The sequence below is a fragment of the Lissotriton helveticus genome, chromosome 1_1 (assembly GCF_964261635.1).
Source record: "Lissotriton helveticus chromosome 1_1, aLisHel1.1, whole genome shotgun sequence".
Lineage (NCBI taxonomy): Eukaryota > Metazoa > Chordata > Amphibia > Caudata > Salamandridae > Lissotriton > Lissotriton helveticus.
Window position 1 is genome coordinate 55,308,468 of NC_136057.1, and position 18,290 is coordinate 55,326,757.

The following is an 18,290-nucleotide window of genomic DNA, read 5'->3' on the forward strand; positions in this document are numbered from 1 at the left end:
CCCCTGTTGAGATCGCGGTGTTGTTAGAAAGGGAATGATTAACTTTGATTCTCTGTGATCTATTGTGTAAGGAATGAGGCAAACCAATTTAAAACTATGTCTGATAAGCCCATCCTTTTTTCGAGAAGATCAATCAAGTTATCGTGTTTGACGGTGTCGAACGCGGAGGAGAGATCCAGGAGAAAAATGTAGGCAGCTTTCATTTCGGTCAAGAAATCTGAGTGTCATCAGTAATGTGTGTCAGGGCAGATTCGGTACTGTGACCCGCTTGGAAACCTGATTGGAATTGATCAAGGAGTTGAAACTGATAGATGTGATTACGCAGTTGTGTGTAATCAAGTAGTTTGGCTAGGGTCATGATATTGGAAAAGGGCCTAAAGTTGTTGGGATCATTTAAGTCTGCATTTGGCTTTTTAGGTACGGAGGTGACTTGGCTAGTCTTGAGGCAATCGGGAACCCTGCCTTGAAGGAGAGATTCATGGACAATCTTGGACCAGAGTGGGATTATGGAAGGTATAAGATCTTTGAAAAGCTTGGCGGGCAGAGGATCCTTGAAAGGTTTTAATGAGTTTATAGATTTGAGTTACTTACTGGTAGAATAAAGGAGTTCCATAATACCTGATTTTTTGGGTGAGTGAACCATGGAGCCACAGGGAGAAGAACTCAATAATGGGAATGGCGGGGCAATGGACTGGGTCAGGCCCAGTGTGTTTGGTGAGTTGCGCTTTAAATCTTGTTCGATCATTCTTATCTTTTCGATGAAGTGTGCAAAAAAATCTTCACTGCTAGGTGTTAAGTCATTGAGTGTAGAGTGTTGATTAGTTGAGTGGTTGGCTTGTTTATAAAATGCAAACAGTTTTTTCGGCCTGTTTTTGGCCTGTTTTTGGCGTAGTCGAGCAGAGACCTGAAGTGAGCAGTTTTGGCACTATGGATATGTTTGTATAGGTGCTTCTTATCGTCCTCAGCTGCTTAAGGTTTTTTATAGAGGGAGAGTTGCTCCATGACCTTTCCGCCAGCCTCCGTTTATGTCTTTCCTCATTAAGGGAGCAGCTGAAGCAGGGTTTGGAGGGTTTTCTCTGCATTCTTTTGAGTTGCTTTGGAGCAACTGAATAAAGTACATCATTCATGAAGTGAATGTAATGTTCTGTAAGGACATCTAGATTTGTCAGTTAAGAGGACGGGCGAAGTAAGTTATTACTAATGTTAGTTAGCTCAATTATAATTGATCTTTCTTAAGTCACCTGACCATTGTTTGGCCTTGCGAGGTTGACCTTATCTGGTCAACACCCTTTCCAGGATGAGAAATGAGACTAAGTAATGATCCGACCAGTCAAAGGGAGTTATGGCATCCATTTAAATAACTGTGTCTTTGGCAATGATTGAGTTGAGCGTGGATCCCTTGATGTGGGTAGGTTCATTGCAGGACTGTGTGTGGTTTGAGGAAAGCTTGAAAGGTGCACAGTAAGGGATCATTAGCGTGGTTCCAGTGAAGTTTTTTTTTTACCCTAGCAAATCAGTAAGCGGAGAGCGCTCCCTCCTGCACTCCCAACATTTCATCCAACACATCAAAGACGCAATTCCAATAATTCGCCACATCCTCTCATTCCCAAGCGAGGTGCATGAAGGAGGCCTCAGGCACAGCGCAAGCATCTCGTATCCCTGCTCCACCCCGTTCTACACATCCATACATGGGTCCTATAGAGCCTATGAAGGAATTTGAAATGGATAAACCTCAATCTATAATTGGGTGACACATGTCTTGACTGTGCAGCAGTACGCCCATACTTTCTCCTCAAATGGGGTTCCCAGGCTTTCCTCGCATTCGCGTTGGGCGGGGGGGGGGGGGTATGCTGATATATCACACATTTATTCCGGCATGCAGTTAGAATCTAAGTTTGCGGGGCGAGGGGTTAGTTAAAAAAGCATCCAGAACGTGGCAAGTTAGGGGCGCAACCGGGAACGAGGTATATAGCACTCGAAGCGCTGCCCGCAATTGGAAGTCAGTCAGTCTATCAAGTAGGCCAGTATGTTCATCCCCCAGTGCGGTGTCCAAAGCAATAAAGACACCATCCTGGAAAGCATGTCCCAACGTAAGCAACAGAAGCTTGCGCTGTCGCTGACAGGCGCCTGCCTCGTTTGTGTAAGGCAATGCTGGGTGTCTAGTGAGCGGCACCAACGGTGCAAATAAGGTGTCTAGGTGTGCCCTGCGGCTGAGTTGCTGCCAGGCCCAGACCATGCAGCCAACAGCGCCAATCCCAGACCCCAGGTGATTTTGCGGGCAAAACAGAGCCATATGTAGCGGAACTGGGTCCGCGTGGTCACTTTTGGCTGCGGTGTGTGTCATAAAGAGGGTCTGGTACACCCAATGGAACCCGAATTTGGCCTGTGTGCAGCTGTGATACAGTTCCATACTTGGTGCTTCCAGACCTCCCTGCTTGTACAGGAGCGTAAGACTCCCAGGCCATCGGAGGTTGCCCTCCTGCCCATGCAAGAGATAGCAGATCTGAGCGAAGTCTCCTCTTGAACTCGGAGGTAAGGGGGAGCGTGAGATTCACAAAAACATATAGAAATTTAGGTAATGTCACCATTTTTGCAATGGCCATCCGGCCGGCCAGAGAGAGGGAAACGCTCTTCAGTGGGGTAAACGGCTCTTTAGTCCTGTAGGTCTAGTACCTTGAAAAATCTCCTCAACCTAATTGCAACCTACTTGACCTCTGTCTCTGAAAGCGGAGCAAATGTGACAAGATAAGAAGATTTAAAGGCATCTGTATTGCTCATTCCCTTTGTCAGCAATAAAAATGCCTTTAAATCTTGTCACATTTGCTCCGTTTTCAGAGACAGAGGACAAAAGTTAGTTTGTCTTCCTACTCGCCAGAAAGGGCGAGTATGACCTAAAAACAGCTTGTCCTCAATAATTCTACCCCGCAAATACGAGCGTGCGACTGGATTTGTCGAGCCCTGAGCCTGCTGTAGTTATACCTCCACAGCTCCTCGTCATACCTACTAATCCAAATACCAAGGTACTTCACAGGGGAGCCTGCCCATTATGCAGGAATTCTTCTGACTGAAACATGACCATAGCGGCAGTGAGAGGAAAAATCGCAGATGTCCTCCAGTTAACATTAACACCTGAAAGGCCGCCCAACCTAGTGATTTCACGTCTAAGGAGGTCAAGATTGGTTGCCAGATTATTGATTTACAGATTCACATCATCCGCGTACATAGACTAAAGGATTACCTTGGGCGTAAAATCGAGCCCCCTTCGGGCATGATTCCGCTATCTGGCCACCAGTGCCTCCATGGCTATGGCAAAGAGATGGGGCGAAAGCGAACACCCCTGCCTCGTGCCACGGCAACTTGAGGGGAGATGACCCTGTTGACCCGCAGCTTGGCTGTTGGGGAGGTATATAGACTCATACCAATGTGGGCAAGTAGCGAGAACAAATACGGCCACTCCAGTGTATCAAATGCTTTGGTCACGTCCAGAAAAACAGCAGCAGCTGGGAAGAAGGGGTCCACCTCCTGCATCACCGCAAAGAGGGTACGGAATTTGTGGGCAGTTCTCCTATCAGGAACAAAGCCACATTGGTTGTGCCGGAGTATCGTAGGAAGCACAGGAAGCAGCCGCATAGCCAACAACTTAGCAAAGATTTTATTATCTAGGTTGGTCATTGATAGCAGCCTATAAGAATCACAGAGTAACAGAGCCTTATCCGGCTTACGGAAGGTCACGATAAGTGCTTCATGGAGGGAGGGAGGAAGGAAGAACGCCCCTCAAGTGAGTCCTCAAACATATTGAGGAGGTGAGGTGCGAGAAGCGGCGCGAACTCCTTGTAAAAGGTGGGCATCAGGCTGTCCAACCCCAGTGCATTATCCCCAAGCATGGCCCGAATTACCCTAATCACCTCCTCCTCCTCCTCCTCATATGGTTCGTCCAGGTACTTTCGGTATGCATCACTGAGCCACACGAGTTCAATGGAGTCGAAGAAAGGGAGCCTGTCAGGAAGTGCCTCCAATTGTCGAGCAGCATACAGTGAAGAGTAATATTGAGTCATTTTGGCCTGGACAGCATCCTGCTCGATCACCACCAAATCCTCGTCATTGCGCAACTCACAGATATAGCCACTTGCCCAAGGTTTTTTAAGAAGACGCTCAAGGGTTTTGCCGACCTGGTCACCCACCCGTATTGGTGAGCGCTCGCCTCCTGACCCAGGAAATGCGTTTCTCTGTGTGCAGCATCCTCAAATTCCGCTGTCTTCGCCTTGATCTCCCCAAGGGTAGTGAGCTGATTGGACGTGAAATATTTTGATTCAAATGAGTGAATCTTTCTCTAGCCACCCCAGATCATTCCTCAATGAATGTAAAACACCAATTTGTTTAGCAATACACTTGCCCCTGATGACATCCTTAGACGCCTCCCATAGTGTGGACGGGTAGTCCACAGAGCCTAATTTGGTATCAAAGTATTCCATTATGGCCGATCCAATCTCCTCTCGCAACACCTGGTCCCAGAGGGCACCAGCTGGAAGTCTCCAGCTGAAGGCTCTATTCGGCGCGTCTGTTAAAATAAATTCTAATGGTACTGGAGCGTTATCCGATAGGGTTCAGGCAAGATTTGCACAGTGTCTAACCCAAGTGTCCTCGTCACGGGATATGAGTCAGTCAATTCTAGACCTTGACGGGCCCGCAGAAGAAATGCAACTCCCGTCTCGGCTGGATTGGTGTTGGCAGCACCAGACATATATCAGATCCTGGTCTTCCATAAGGGCCTGCAGTTGCCCCACAGCTCAGGCGTGAGGCGGACGAGAACCATTTGACCTGTCCTAATTGGAGTTGAGAACCACATTAAAATCACCTCCCCATAGCACTGCCCCGGGGCTTAGGGAGTCCGCCATCCGCCGCACCTCCCTAAAAAACTGGGGGGCGTCGGTGTTGGGGCCGTATATTGATATGAGTCTCACTGGGCAATCTACAAGAACCCTCTCCACTATCACATACCGACCCTGGGGATCGCATATTGCAGTGCACGTATGCCAAGGGAGGCCCTTTCTGAGAACAATGGCTGTGCCTCTGGCGTAGTTGAAGTATCCCACTACGAACTTTTCACCCATCCATCCCGCTTGCAGGCGTGAACATGAGGCTCCCATCAGATGCAGCTCTTGTGAAAAACAGATGTCTGCTCTATATCAATTAAGAAGCGCTGCCACTAACCGCATCTTTCTACCGCAGTTCAGGCCCCTCACATTCCAGGCTACAGCTTTTAGCGTGCATGTCTTGTCAGCAGTTGCAGTCATCTCTGCATTTTCATGCATCCACGCGCGCCAAGAGGGAGAGCAGAAGCCAGCAGCTGCGGACTCGGGACCTGAGAGAGGAAGGCAAAAGAAGAAGGGAGAGAAAACGCAAATAGAGACAAGCAAACAGTGAAAGTTGAGCGAGAGATGCAAGCTATGCCACCCCCAACTTTGTGATGTCTGTCCAATCTGATTAGGTTATATTCAGGGGGAACTAGAATGTCCAAAACTGGTGAGGAGGAATCATTAAGCCAAGTTTGTGGTCTGATCAGGAGGTCCAGATCTTGCGAGAGTATGAGGTCGGCTTTATTCGCAGCATTCCTAACCGCTGACCTGCAATTCAAAAGCATTGACTTGAGGTGGGATTTGATAACCACAGCTTCTTGGGGAGATGTGGAGACTGATAGTAAATTATCAAGGTTTAAAGTATTGTATTCCGCATTTATAGAGCGCACTGTGACCCTACGGGTATCCTGGCGCTTGAACACACGAGATCAATTAACCTTGAGTGTAATAGCGAGTACAGGGTTAAAAAGGATAAGAAAGTCACGTCCACATACTTACGCCCTAGGAAAGAGTCAGGTCTTTAACTTCTTTCTGAATTGCAGTAGATTACCTATCTGTCTAAGTTCGGCTGGGAGTTTGTTCCAGGCCGAAGCTGCTGCAATACTAAATTCTCTTCCTCCTGATCGAACTCTTCTAAACCTGGATACTCTCACTAGTTTAGCTGAGGAGGAGCAAAGGTTACGTGGGGGACATACCATTCCAATCTGCTCTGTAATGGCTTGGGCCCAATGCCATACAGAGCCTTAAAGACTATGCACATTGACTTGAACTGTACCCTCTGTGTAACTGAGAGCCAGTGGAGCTCGGCCAAGGCCTGAGACGCTGAAGACTGGCGTGGTCTCATTAGTGCGAACTTGGCGGCCATCGACTGTATTCTCTTCAGTCTCCCTATCAGATATTTTGGAGACTCCAACAACAATGTTCTGATGTACTGAAAATGAAGTAGAAAGGAGTGAATGTCTGCATCAGGCATAGGGTCAGTGATCCCATGTGGCCTGGCGTGATGGTTAATGAGGCCTAGATTTCCAGGTAAAATTTGTCTTGTTTTCCAAGGATGAGTCTTGACTTTGGCAGAGTTTAGCCGTAGTGGGGAGGCATGATTGATCATTCTTGAAGGACATGTAGAGGTTCCAGCGCACCTCCATCATTGAAGAGAAGTGTAGTAGGTTCAGAAGACCCTCTTTAACTAGTTGGAGGTCCTGCCTCAAAGGGGGGTGCAGGGGTATAAGGAGTGGTTAGTTGGTCTGGGGATAGGAAGGGAGTGATGTCGCCTTGCAAAAGGAAGAGTGGTAGGTAATGTAGGTTCCACATAGTCCCGGATGAAAGTATAAGTGGAGGTTGGGGTCTTGTGGTTGGTGACATGGAGGGGGTATGAAGAGTAGAGGGAAGTGGTGTTCTACAGTTTTTCTCCATCTGTCTTTTGTGCTATAGGGCATTTGAGTGCCAGGTGTTGGGCAGCACAGTGGGTGAGTGGGGTGCTCCTTGAGGTAGGAGTGATGAGAGGAGGGGAGTTTAGTAGGCTTACAGTTATCTAGAGTGCTGTATTTATTATTATGGGGGTGAGCATAGGGTGATGATATGTGATTAGAAGCCTCCCTCTCGTCCACTACCTCTCACGTCTCAAAGGTTAGTAGCTGGAAGATCCCTTCTCAGCAACCTCTTATCAGTTGGAAGGTCAAGGTTACCGGGACACAGTCCCCACTATATGATCACATCAATGGGGAGGGAGGAGGGGTTGCACAGGAGGCACCTGTATGTCAACTTGTATGCACCTCACAGGCCCGGCCTTCTGTGCCTTCTCAGGCAGGCCTTCTGCAACTGTGTACGCTCTCTGCATCAGCAGTCCGCAACGCAGGAAGGGCAGGGGCAGTTACCGCCTAAGGAATGCTCTTACCTCATCTCCATTATCTAGCCGCTGTCATTGTGGCAACCATCCTCCAGGCTTCTAGGCTCCAACCAGCGTTGCGTGCCCCAGCGGTCAGTTTATTGCTAGACAGCCATTCAGCCCCACTGTGCCTGGCTCTGCCAGTACATCTCAGCTATGCCTCTGCAAGCGTCTATGCCCTTCTCATCATGGTTTCGTGGGGCTGGGGAAGTGGAGTCTGCGGCCCCCTTGGTCAGCCGAGCTCAATTTACAATTGACGGGCTGCCACTGTATGGCTCTCAGCGTGGCATCCGTGCGATCGATCATGGTAGAAAGTCAGTCGCAGCCTCCTCTACCAACTGGAGGGCTCTATGCATGGGACCGCCTCAAGGGGCACACAGTCTGACCTCTAACTCCTTGGGAGAGTACTGGATTCCGTAGGATTAGGCAGGGTGCCCGGCAGAGAAATCGTTCAAGGTTTCCATTCAGCCATTTTCCTGTGTCTGCCTTTTTACAAGATTATGCAAGTTTAGTTTATTCAGTTTGATATTATTTAACATGGCAAAACAATTTGTTTTTAATTCTTTTACGGTCTATACAAAATGTAAATAGATTTATCATTATTTGATATGTTACTGATATGAGTGAGTGCACACTTACTGTTAACATATCAATCTGCTTTATTTTATGTTGGTCTCATTTATCCGTGCCTCAAAACCCTACAGTCTCTATCTTTATAGGCAAAGGCAGTCTTTACCTTGCGTTTATTGATCTAAAGACTGCCTTTGACCTGGTGCCTCGGGAATGCTTATGGGGAGTGTTGTCCGATATGGGGATTCCTTCCAATATTTTGTCAATCCTAGTGAGGCTCCATGAAGGCAATTTTGCCCAAGTGAGGTGGGGCACTCAGGGGCAGAAGACAAATAGAATCCCAGTGGAGAGAGATATCCGCCAGGGATGCGTTCTTGCTCCCACTCTCTTTTCACTATATATGAATGGTGTGGTCGAGCACTTGCTGGAAAATCCATCTGATGCACCATCCCTGGCGGGTGAGCGAATTCCAACCCTCTTACTCGCTGACGATACGCTTTTAATATCCAAGTCCCCTATGGGACTCCAGAGTCTCTTAGATAATTTTCAGTCCTTTTGTACTCAAAGAGGGCTTGTAATAAATACAGACAAGACAAAATATTTGGTGTTGAACCCCCCGGAAAAACTCGGGCGACCCCCAGTCCTAAACCATGTATCCTTGGAAAGGGTCACTGTATTCAATTACTTAGGTATACGTATTTCTGACACCATGCAGTGGAACCCTCATCTATACAAAATGTTATTAAGCCACAAAAGGGTTGTGTGGGCGCTCCTTAAGGAACAGCGCTCCTCTTCAACCAGACCCATCGCCCCGGTCATCGATATCTATAAGGCGAGGGGAGTCAGTTCGGCCCGCTATGGGGCGGAACTGTGGGGTTCTTGCAATATGGAACAGCTGTTAAGATCAGAAAATAAATTCCTAAAGGATTTATTGGCACTCCCGCAGAGCACCCCATCGGTACCTTTGCTACTTGATTTAGGATGCCACTCGATTAAAGATCTGGCAAAAGTCCTACTGTTTTGGGCCTGGCTGTGGCGAGTGCCAGAACTAGCAAAATATGCAGAGGGGCTGGCAGAAGTAATGTCGATGACGGGATGTCACATAATTAAATGGCTTAAAGATGTAAAATTTCTACTTGGTGAATTGGGCCTCAATGAAGCCTGGGTAAATAGGTCTACCACCCCTGAGGCAACATTAAAGAATCTTTATTGGAGATGGGTCGTAACAAGAATTAGCACTGATCCAAAGCTTGGTAGATTAACAGTAGACTTCTTAAGGTTTAAGGATGTGCCATTCCGAGAACCCTACCTTGATATTATTCAGAAACCCGCTGATAGGGCTTTGTATTTTAGATTTAGGGTCGGAGTCCTCCCAGTGCACGAATTAACTGCCCGCTGGAATGCCCCATTCCAAACAACACCCTTTTGCCCTATCTGTAAATCCAGAACAGAATCTATTGCACATATTCTGTTCGCATGTCCGGCTTATGCGTCACCGAGGAAGTGCTGGCTTAAACCACTATGTAGATTATTGGGTACTAGACATCACAATGAGGCGTTGCGTATCCTGATGTCTGACACTCAGTCGCTGTACGTATGTGGTCTGTCAACATTTTTATCATGGGCTTGGGCCATTAGATCTAAAAGGCTTAAAGAAAATGTATAATCTGTGAATTTAAAGAAAATGTATAATTTGTGATTCTAATCTGTAAATTGTGATTTTACCTCTTTATTCCTGTTTTTTTTTCTTCTTTTTACCACTGATTTTAGCTTTGACGTTATTTGTGTATCAAATTCTTTTTTCTTTTTTTTCTAAGGTACGCATGTAATGTATTTTTTAATGCGATGCTTTTAAGATATGTTTTTTATCGAAATAAATCCTTATACTACTACTACTACTACAAACTCTATCCTATCGGAAAAGTACATGCATTACTTCCAGAATGCTGCCATTCTCTGTTAAATAATTTCATTAAAATTAGTTTTACACCTTGAAAGATATTTAATTTTAATTCTTTTTTTTTTATACTGCAGGTGGCTTCAAGTGTGGACAGGAACAAAGCTTAAGGATTCTGTAATTTGCAGCAAATAGACTACAAAGAGAGAGCTATTCCTGGCATTTTAGAAGAAACCAATGTCTAAAACCTGGATTTGGCCAGGAAGTAACGACAATACAGAGCAGAGTCGCTGACTGATTGTAAAAGCAGTTTCTGGAGTCTTTCTAATTTCTTATACGTCAAAGAAACCTTAAGTTGGGGGCAGCAAGGAAACACATGATCGAGGAGATGGAGGGCTTTGTGACTGTAGAGCAAGAGCCAGAACAACAGCACAATTTGAATAAAAAAACAGTGTACATTATTTATAAGACTGTGCAGATTGCAGAAGTAGTGTACCCATGCACTTCACAAGAGACAAACCTAGCTTGTAATTTGAACAGGACAGTACAGAAAAATAGGTGTACAGGAGAGATACCTTATCAATGTTCCGAATGTGAGAAAACCTTTACTCAACAATCCTACTTGACACGACATATGAAATCGCACTCTGAACAAAAGCCTTATCAGTGCTCTGATTGTGAGAAAAGATTTAGTCAAAAACACTATCTGACACGACATGAAAGAACACATTTGGGACAAAAAATATATCAGTGCACTGAATGTCCAAAGATTTTCAGCAAAAAAGCAAGTTTAATTCAGCATGAAGGTGCACATGCAGGAGAAAAACGGTATCTGTGTTCTGAATGTGGTAAAACCTACCGTCATAAAATCAGCCTCACGTTACATGAAAGATCACACTTGGGACATAAACCTTATCAGTGCACTGAATGCCAGAAAAGCTTCAACGATAAAAGTACTCTTGCTAAGCATGAAAAAATTCACACCGGAGAAAAGCCATATCAGTGCAATGAATGTCAAAAATGTTTTACTAAGAGATGTAGTCTAACTCAGCATGAAAAGACACACACCGGAGAAAAACCCTATAAGTGCACAGAATGTGAAAAAAGCTTCAGTCAGAAAATCCATCTCGTACATCATGAGAGAACCCACACAGGAGAAAAGCCCTATCAGTGTGAAGAATGTCAAAAAAGCTTCAGTCAGAAAATTCATCTGACCCAGCATGAGAGAACTCACACAGGGGAAAAACCCTACTGGTGCAGTGAATGTCAGAAAGGATTCAACCACAAAATTAGCCTGACTCACCATGAGCGTACGCACGCTAGGCACGCCTCCGCTCAGGAATGATGTTCATTCACATAGTTCCATGTAAACTAAAAGAAAGTACAACATATGGACATTAACCTGAACTGAACCCCTACAAGTGCAGTGAATATTACGCAAGCTCTAATTCTGAAATCCGTCTTACAGATGAGATAGCATGGAATTGCCCAAAAAAAGTTAGCAGTGCGCTGCAAAACCAAGCGGCTAGTGTTTGAATGTATGAATAACTCAGTCTGCCTAGGCGTATGAGGGAGAAAATATCCGGTTTGCATGAGAAATAATATCTTTGAAAAGCTAAAGTTAGAATGGTAATCTGACTTAATGGGTGAGCGCAAATCTAGCTTAGTTGCAAACCTGTTTAAGGTGGAACTTGTAAGGGCTTTTTTGTAAATGACAAAATCCCCCAACACCCCCGCATTCCCCCCAACGCCCCCGCATTCCCCCCAACACCCCCGCCTCCCCCCAATTTGCCCCAGCCTCCCCCAACGCACTCCAGTCCCAATGCACTCTCACCACACACCCCATTCACCCCTAATCACACCCCCCGCCCACACACATCCCACCCCCAACACACTCACACTGTTTTATAAACATTCCCATGCCAAACGTTCAGCAGATTGACATAAAATAAGTTGCAGTAGTAAGAGAGCTGCTCCCTCCTGTGACTTTGCTCATGGGAAAGATCAATGCGATTACATACATAAAAAAGAAAATTGTGAGGAGCAAAAAAGTGGAAGCAGTTAACTGAAATGCTCTTCTCTAAATTCCTACAACAAGCTAATGAATGAAAGCCAACAGGGTAATTTAAATGTGCTGCTACTCAAAAAGCCAAAGAGAATCTAGCCTTGGCACGTTGTCATACTAGTAAAACAAATTGAAACCAGTGAAATGATTTAAGCTGATAGTTATTGAAACGTCCTGACTCTGGTGAACAGTATATTAATGTGGCAAGTTGTGTATGGACTCTAGAGTGGGAATTGTATAATATGTACCAGAGAACAATGCATGGAGATTTTTTGAAGAGTGTCAAATGTTGAAATATGCCTTTAGGGACAAAAAAAGAAAAATCACAAACCATTGTGACCAAGTGTAATCGATTGCGACCAATTGTTGCCCAGTATGGCCTATTAAAACCACTTCAAGATATTGCCTGTGAAAGTGAAAACACAATCAATTCTACGAAAGTATCTATTTTTGCACAGATGATATTGATAGTATTTGTCAATAGTGTAAAGATTAGTAATGTAGAACATTTCACTAACGTATCCTTCCTCATGGAATCTTTTGTTATGACTCCTGCTGTGTGTAAAATGAAAGCCTATTCAGAAACCTGAATCAGAAGAAAACATAAATAGTCTATCTATAAAGATGAAATCACGCAAACATCTGAAATATGGTAATATTGCCCCTGTGCACAAATTAAGAAGTGCAGGTGTTTGAAAAAGCTACTGCAAAACTGATCCTAATGTTTCATAGTGCAGAATACAAATGGTCCGTCATTTTTCACAATAGATGCAACTTTGCCTCGGGGGTGGTGCTGGGGGTGGGGGGTTCATCCAGCACCAACAACCCGAACTGACATCTGTTACCAAAACCCAGACCTGACATTAGACCCCAACATCCAGGACTCACAATAAGTTAACATCTTCCAACAACCAGAGCTGACATCAGTCAACAACATCCCGGACTGACATCAATTATCAGCATTCATCAACTGATCCGTGAGTGAGACTGAGGCCAGGCTGACTGACAGTTATCGAAGCTTAACTCACTGGAAGCTAAGGGCCGTATGTAGAAACCATTTTTGCGGTCTGGTCGTTTCTGGCCCCAAAACATACTTTTACACATGTACAAAACATACTTTTACACATGTACAAAACATACTTTTACACATGTACAAAACATACTTTTACACATGTACAAAACACAAGTTGTGAATTTCAGTTTGTCTTTGCGATTCAGTATTTGAAAGCGGCGTGTTTAGGACGTCCTGCCCAAATACTGAATCTGAATGGGATGTATGAATGTTTTGCGACCAAATTACAGTTGCATAATTTTCAAGTTTTACTGACTCAGTCATCCTTTTGCTCTACATACCAGGCCCCTTGTAAAAACAAATGCTAACATTTTGATGACACTAAACAAAAGAGTTGCATCTCTGAAAAGCTTGGACGTGTTTTAACTCTTTACAGCTTGACTTAGAGTTACTCATCGGTGTACTCTAGTTTTCCTTTTACAAGCTCCTGCTTGGTCCGCTGGCATTTGATGACTAGTTTGGACCCAGAAGAGGGAAGAGTCCTGCTAGAGTCAAAAGGAGGTTGTTGCATCGAGAGGAACATTGAAAAGGGTCTCTCTCAATGTTCCTTGAATCTTTGCCTTCAGGGCTTGATTCTGATTCACAGGATTATTTGACCAGATTCTGTTACACACACTGTGGGTTGAATGAACTTGCTTCAAGAAGCTGTAAGATGAGATGTTTCAAGGGTTTTGTAACCAGAGGAGTACAGATGATCACAGAATACCCCCGAAAGGGCTCTATGTTTGGTAACTTCTAGAACTCTACTGAAGAGGAGAATTATGTTAAAATGGCTTACTCATTTTAGACCAGTGACAACATGCATGTTAATCCTCCACAAAAAAGAATTACCCTGGTATACCAGAAAGGACCGGGAAATACAAAGTGATAACAAAATTGTTTCCTTTCTGTGTAGTTATATAATAATGTGATCAATCACAACAACATATAGTGAACCAAAGAAAAACGAATCATAAAATATATAGCAATACGTAAAATCATATCCTTCGTTTATTTTTTTCCTTTTTTCTATAGAGTAGCAAATTTGGATATTGCGATTATAAACACTTTCAATGCAATTAAAAACATGTACATATACACAATACTTAATAATAATAATAATAATAAACCCAACTTATATTGTGCTACTTAGCCCATAGGGCGTCAAGGCTTCAAAGTAAAAATTCAGCATGTTACTATCTCACTTCAATACAGTAATGTTTACAATATTACATCCAATAGTATCAATTATTCAGGCTCGTGCATCATATATAGAGAATTATTACATTGCAATCTATAAAACAAATACATTAAAAACAAACAAAAACTTGATCCTTGTGTCGACGAGTTTCTGTGTGTTTTTTTCTTTTGGAAAAACACCTTCCTCAGGACTGAACAATTAAAAATGTCTTTTCTTCATACAACAAATCCTCTCAGATCAAAGAGGGTTCCAGGTAGTTTTAGTCTTTCAAACCTCCATCCCTGTTAGGTCTATACAGTTATAGAGGACTTTACTTGGTTCCCTCTTATGGTTTCAGCTACCTCGGTGTTTATTCTTTCACCCTTTTGCTTAAAAGCTGTTGATAATTGTTTGTTCCCTCGATGGACAATAATGTCATATCATTCATACAAGTCCCTTTTCTGGGATATTCTCAGATGGATCTTGGGATTTAATCAATCACCCTTAATGATCCTAAAAGCGCCACTTTGTGCAATTTAGGGCGATACTCCGACCTATGTCGATGCATAACGTCTGCCGACTCGGGGGTTCTGAGTAGTCAGGAATACGTCCTGTTAAGCCATGATCCACCTCCTACTGTGCCAGCTTTGAGCCAAGCCAACAGCTTTGCTTCTTTGCCAATGAGCTGCCAGGCACCAGCAACAGTTTTGAATGATGGACTCCATCTGTGATGCAGAGGGCCATACTGAATGGTGCTCGTTCCCACCTACGTCTTCAACATCAATCAAATGGGCGTTCAGTCCACAGGGCCAATAGCCGCTTTCCCTCCTTTCACGGTGGTGTGTCTACTTTTTTAAACATGTTGTTTGGCACCTTTGAGCTGAGCTGCAACCACCTATATGCCGCCTGGCACCTAGCTACTCTCTCCCACCCACACCCAGATTGAATACCCCCTCGTTTGGTCAGATCTTTTGCCCCATTCCACAGGACTACAGTTCGACCTGAACACTCCCCAGCAGAAGTGCAAAGGTGGTTTACTCCCATAATATGTCTTTAGGTCGTAACCCCGCGTCAGGGGTTGTTTTTATAGACCTTTTTAAATTTGGAATCCTAAACATGAGCTCCAGGAGTGTTATTTTTATTCATTAATTTTTTTCTGTTGCTAAATTTTAATTTGGCCTGGAATATTACATTCTTTCTTTCATAACTGTATTATTTGTGTTGGAGATAACACCTCTAACTACAAACACCCACCACTCCCGGAGGAAAGAAGAATCATAAGGTTTTTATTGTCCTAAATCTCACCATGTGGCCAGTTCTGTTCATTCTGCTTTGACACTAGATAGTCACCAGATCAATCCTATTGAGACATTCCTATCGTTGAGCTGCCAGCAACCCAAGAATCCTCAGGAACGCACAACGCGGAATATTTCCCACAAGTCACTAGTTCCGTCCTCACAGCCCTAACAACGCCACTCAAAAGGAATACTATTCTCGGAAACCACCTCTCGAGTTCTTGCAAATTATAAGTGTGATTATTAGTCGGATGGTAAGTGGATATTACTGGTCAGGTTGTCTAACTCTAGTTCAAATCATTGCAAAGCTCCACATTTCACATCTATCTGTGTGAACCTCACTGTAATCTGCAAGAGCTTGTCTTGTACAAGCCTAAAGTCAACCACCAGAGCGAGGACTACCAGCGACGTGCCAGGTACCACAGCTTTCATCATAATTTCAAAGATATCCTCTCTCCAGCACCTTATGCAGGCCAGGTGATATCTGCGCCATTAAACAAATATTGAATAACTTAAAGTCATAGGGATCAATTGAAGATAATTAGCCATGCTCGCTCATTGATTATTACAAAATGTGTATTGTTACAACTGCTACACCTATTGTTATATACACTGTTTTATGCTTCCCATGCAATTTATAATTACAGTAAGCGTGTGAATAATATCCTTCCTGATCCCCAACTAACATACCAAATACTACATCTATTCTTGTTACTGTCGCTATTCATAACATTGGTAAACTTTCAGTTGTGGGCTAAGGCAGATTCTGTTGCATCTATTAAATATCAGATGCAACAACTCCCACTGACAGTTTGAACATCAATAATCTTATCGTGGCTCTTTTTAATCAGTGAAGTAAAAAGCGAACTAGTTACATCCGCACTGATGGCAAACACAATTCAGCCGTCTCACCCGTACTTTCAAGGCTCTACATAAGACTGGCCCAGAATACCTCAACAATCGCATCTGCTTTCACAAACCTTCCAGACACCTCTGCTCATCCAGACTCCTACTTGCACAAAGCTCAGGCAAAGTGAAAACCAGATTCAGTGGTCGAAATGTCTCGTACATAGATCCTAAAACTTGGAACAAACTGCTGCTACACAGAAAGACCTCCTCCTCAGTTCTTGAATTCTGCAAGAAGCTGAAGACCCGGCTCTCCGAGTAGTCTCACTAGGCCCAAGGGATGCCTAGACTCACAACTGCTCCGCGTCGGGCTACCCTTCTGGGTGACAGTGCGCTCTACAAATCTGCATACCATGACAACCTTGCTCTCCTTACTCACAAAATGAAGTAATTGAACGCATCAGGACAATCAACAAGAACATTTTATGATAGCTTTTATCTATTATTCTAAATGTCATGAATATTTATTCTAGTAAAATATATTCACCATAGCTTTATTTGATCACTGAAAATATAACAAAATCATGAAAGCAATAAAAACATACATAATATTTAATACATATAATGCATAAAAACATCAAAAGAGAAATGTGGCCATTCGGTCATATTAGCATAAGCAAAATAATGATTATAAAGGTTGAAACATATTCCACCCGCCTTGATATATATGTTGTTTCAGGTCCTTATTTCATAAAAGAACACTGGTATTCTCTTGGGGCAGAGCCTTTTCCAAGCCAAAGTGAACTGAACAATTCAATCAGTTAAACCACAAAGATGTCCCTGCTTAGTGATGAGTCCGACAGAGTGCCAACAGCTCCTGAAGATGCTTTTCACACGTTAGTATTAGTACAAGTGCTGAGTATTGATTTAATACAGTAACTGAACAACTCTGACTTATTGATCTATCATTGCCTGCGATGACATTCAAGGACCTATGTTGTTCTTAAAACCTTAGGTTGTTCCCAGAACATTCATGATTCCCATTTACACCATCTGTCAGGTCCACCTTCTTAATACCATTGCCTGCATGTTATTTTCAATGTATATTTTAATATTATTATCATTAGTAGTATGTTATATTCTAGTAGCAATTCAATAAGTTTTACTTTGACAATTCATGGCATAAAATCATTTTACATAGTTACATTCGGCATATGAAGTATTACTTTTTTCTTCAAGCATTACATAAATTACATACTATTTTTTCTCATATGAGAGCCAAAGCATTGCAGCATACAAGTAGGTTAGATTCAAAATCTGGGCGCCATCCATTTTCCAATGTCCTCAAATAATGCTTCATAGTGTTGATGTAAGGCATCTATATGCTACATTAGATTAGAGTAGGGCTAAAATATGTTTAGTTATAAAGAATTGTATTCACTTGAGTTCCATTTGTTGGTAAAAGATTTCAAAGGCGAAGTGCCAACTCTGAAGTGGAAATAGAGATTTCTTTCAAGAGGCACAGTGATAATGTCCCAGTAGCATTTCAGTAAGGAGCGACGTTTGAAATCACGGAACCTTCCTGTCCATGGCTCTCCACCTCTCGCATTGCATTGCCAGATCCATCGCCAGTAATGAGATTTCTGATGAGGGGATAGGTTTGCAGGGTGGGTTTCCCCAAAGTACCCTCATATCCATATCTAGTAGAAAGCTTTTAATTTGCTGTAGCCACTTGATTTTGTGAAGCCTTTCGGCATCTATAACATCCCGCTGAGCCAAAGCTTAGTGAGCAAGTTCTGGTGTGGACCAAGCCCTTCTCCAGTATACTAACGGGTGTAGTTTGACTTTATTAGCCTCTTCGACGCTGATGACCGCACCGCTACATCATCAGCTGATTTCGCGCCTGCGCGGCGTGTTCTATTGAGCGGACGGGGCCATGACGGAACCGCTCCGTTATCAGCACAGCTCAACCGAGGCTGGTGACGGAGCGGTTCCGCCACCAGCGCCCCCGCCGCCTTAGCACTGCGGAGGAATAGCCGCCGCAGTGAAGGTGTTAACTAACCCTTTTCTTCCCAGATCAAGTATCAGAGGTGGGGGAAGGTGAGTTGCACTTCTCAGAAACTTGTTCTCAGAGAGGGTTAGAG

General features: G+C 43.8%; 1 protein-coding gene across 1 annotated transcript in view; it reads left to right on the top strand.

Annotated features, from left to right (window-relative positions):
* Positions 1-12,576, top strand: part of LOC144767432 (uncharacterized) — a 49,451-nt gene extending 36,875 nt beyond the window's left edge. Inside the window, exon 2 of the mRNA XM_078650868.1 lies at positions 9,847-12,576. Coding sequence (XP_078506994.1) covers positions 10,086-11,054 — 969 coding nt within the window. The 5' untranslated portion in view covers positions 9,847-10,085 and the 3' untranslated portion in view covers positions 11,055-12,576. The remainder of the gene's footprint in view (positions 1-9,846) is intronic.
* The last annotated feature ends 5,714 nt before the right edge of the window (positions 12,577-18,290 follow it).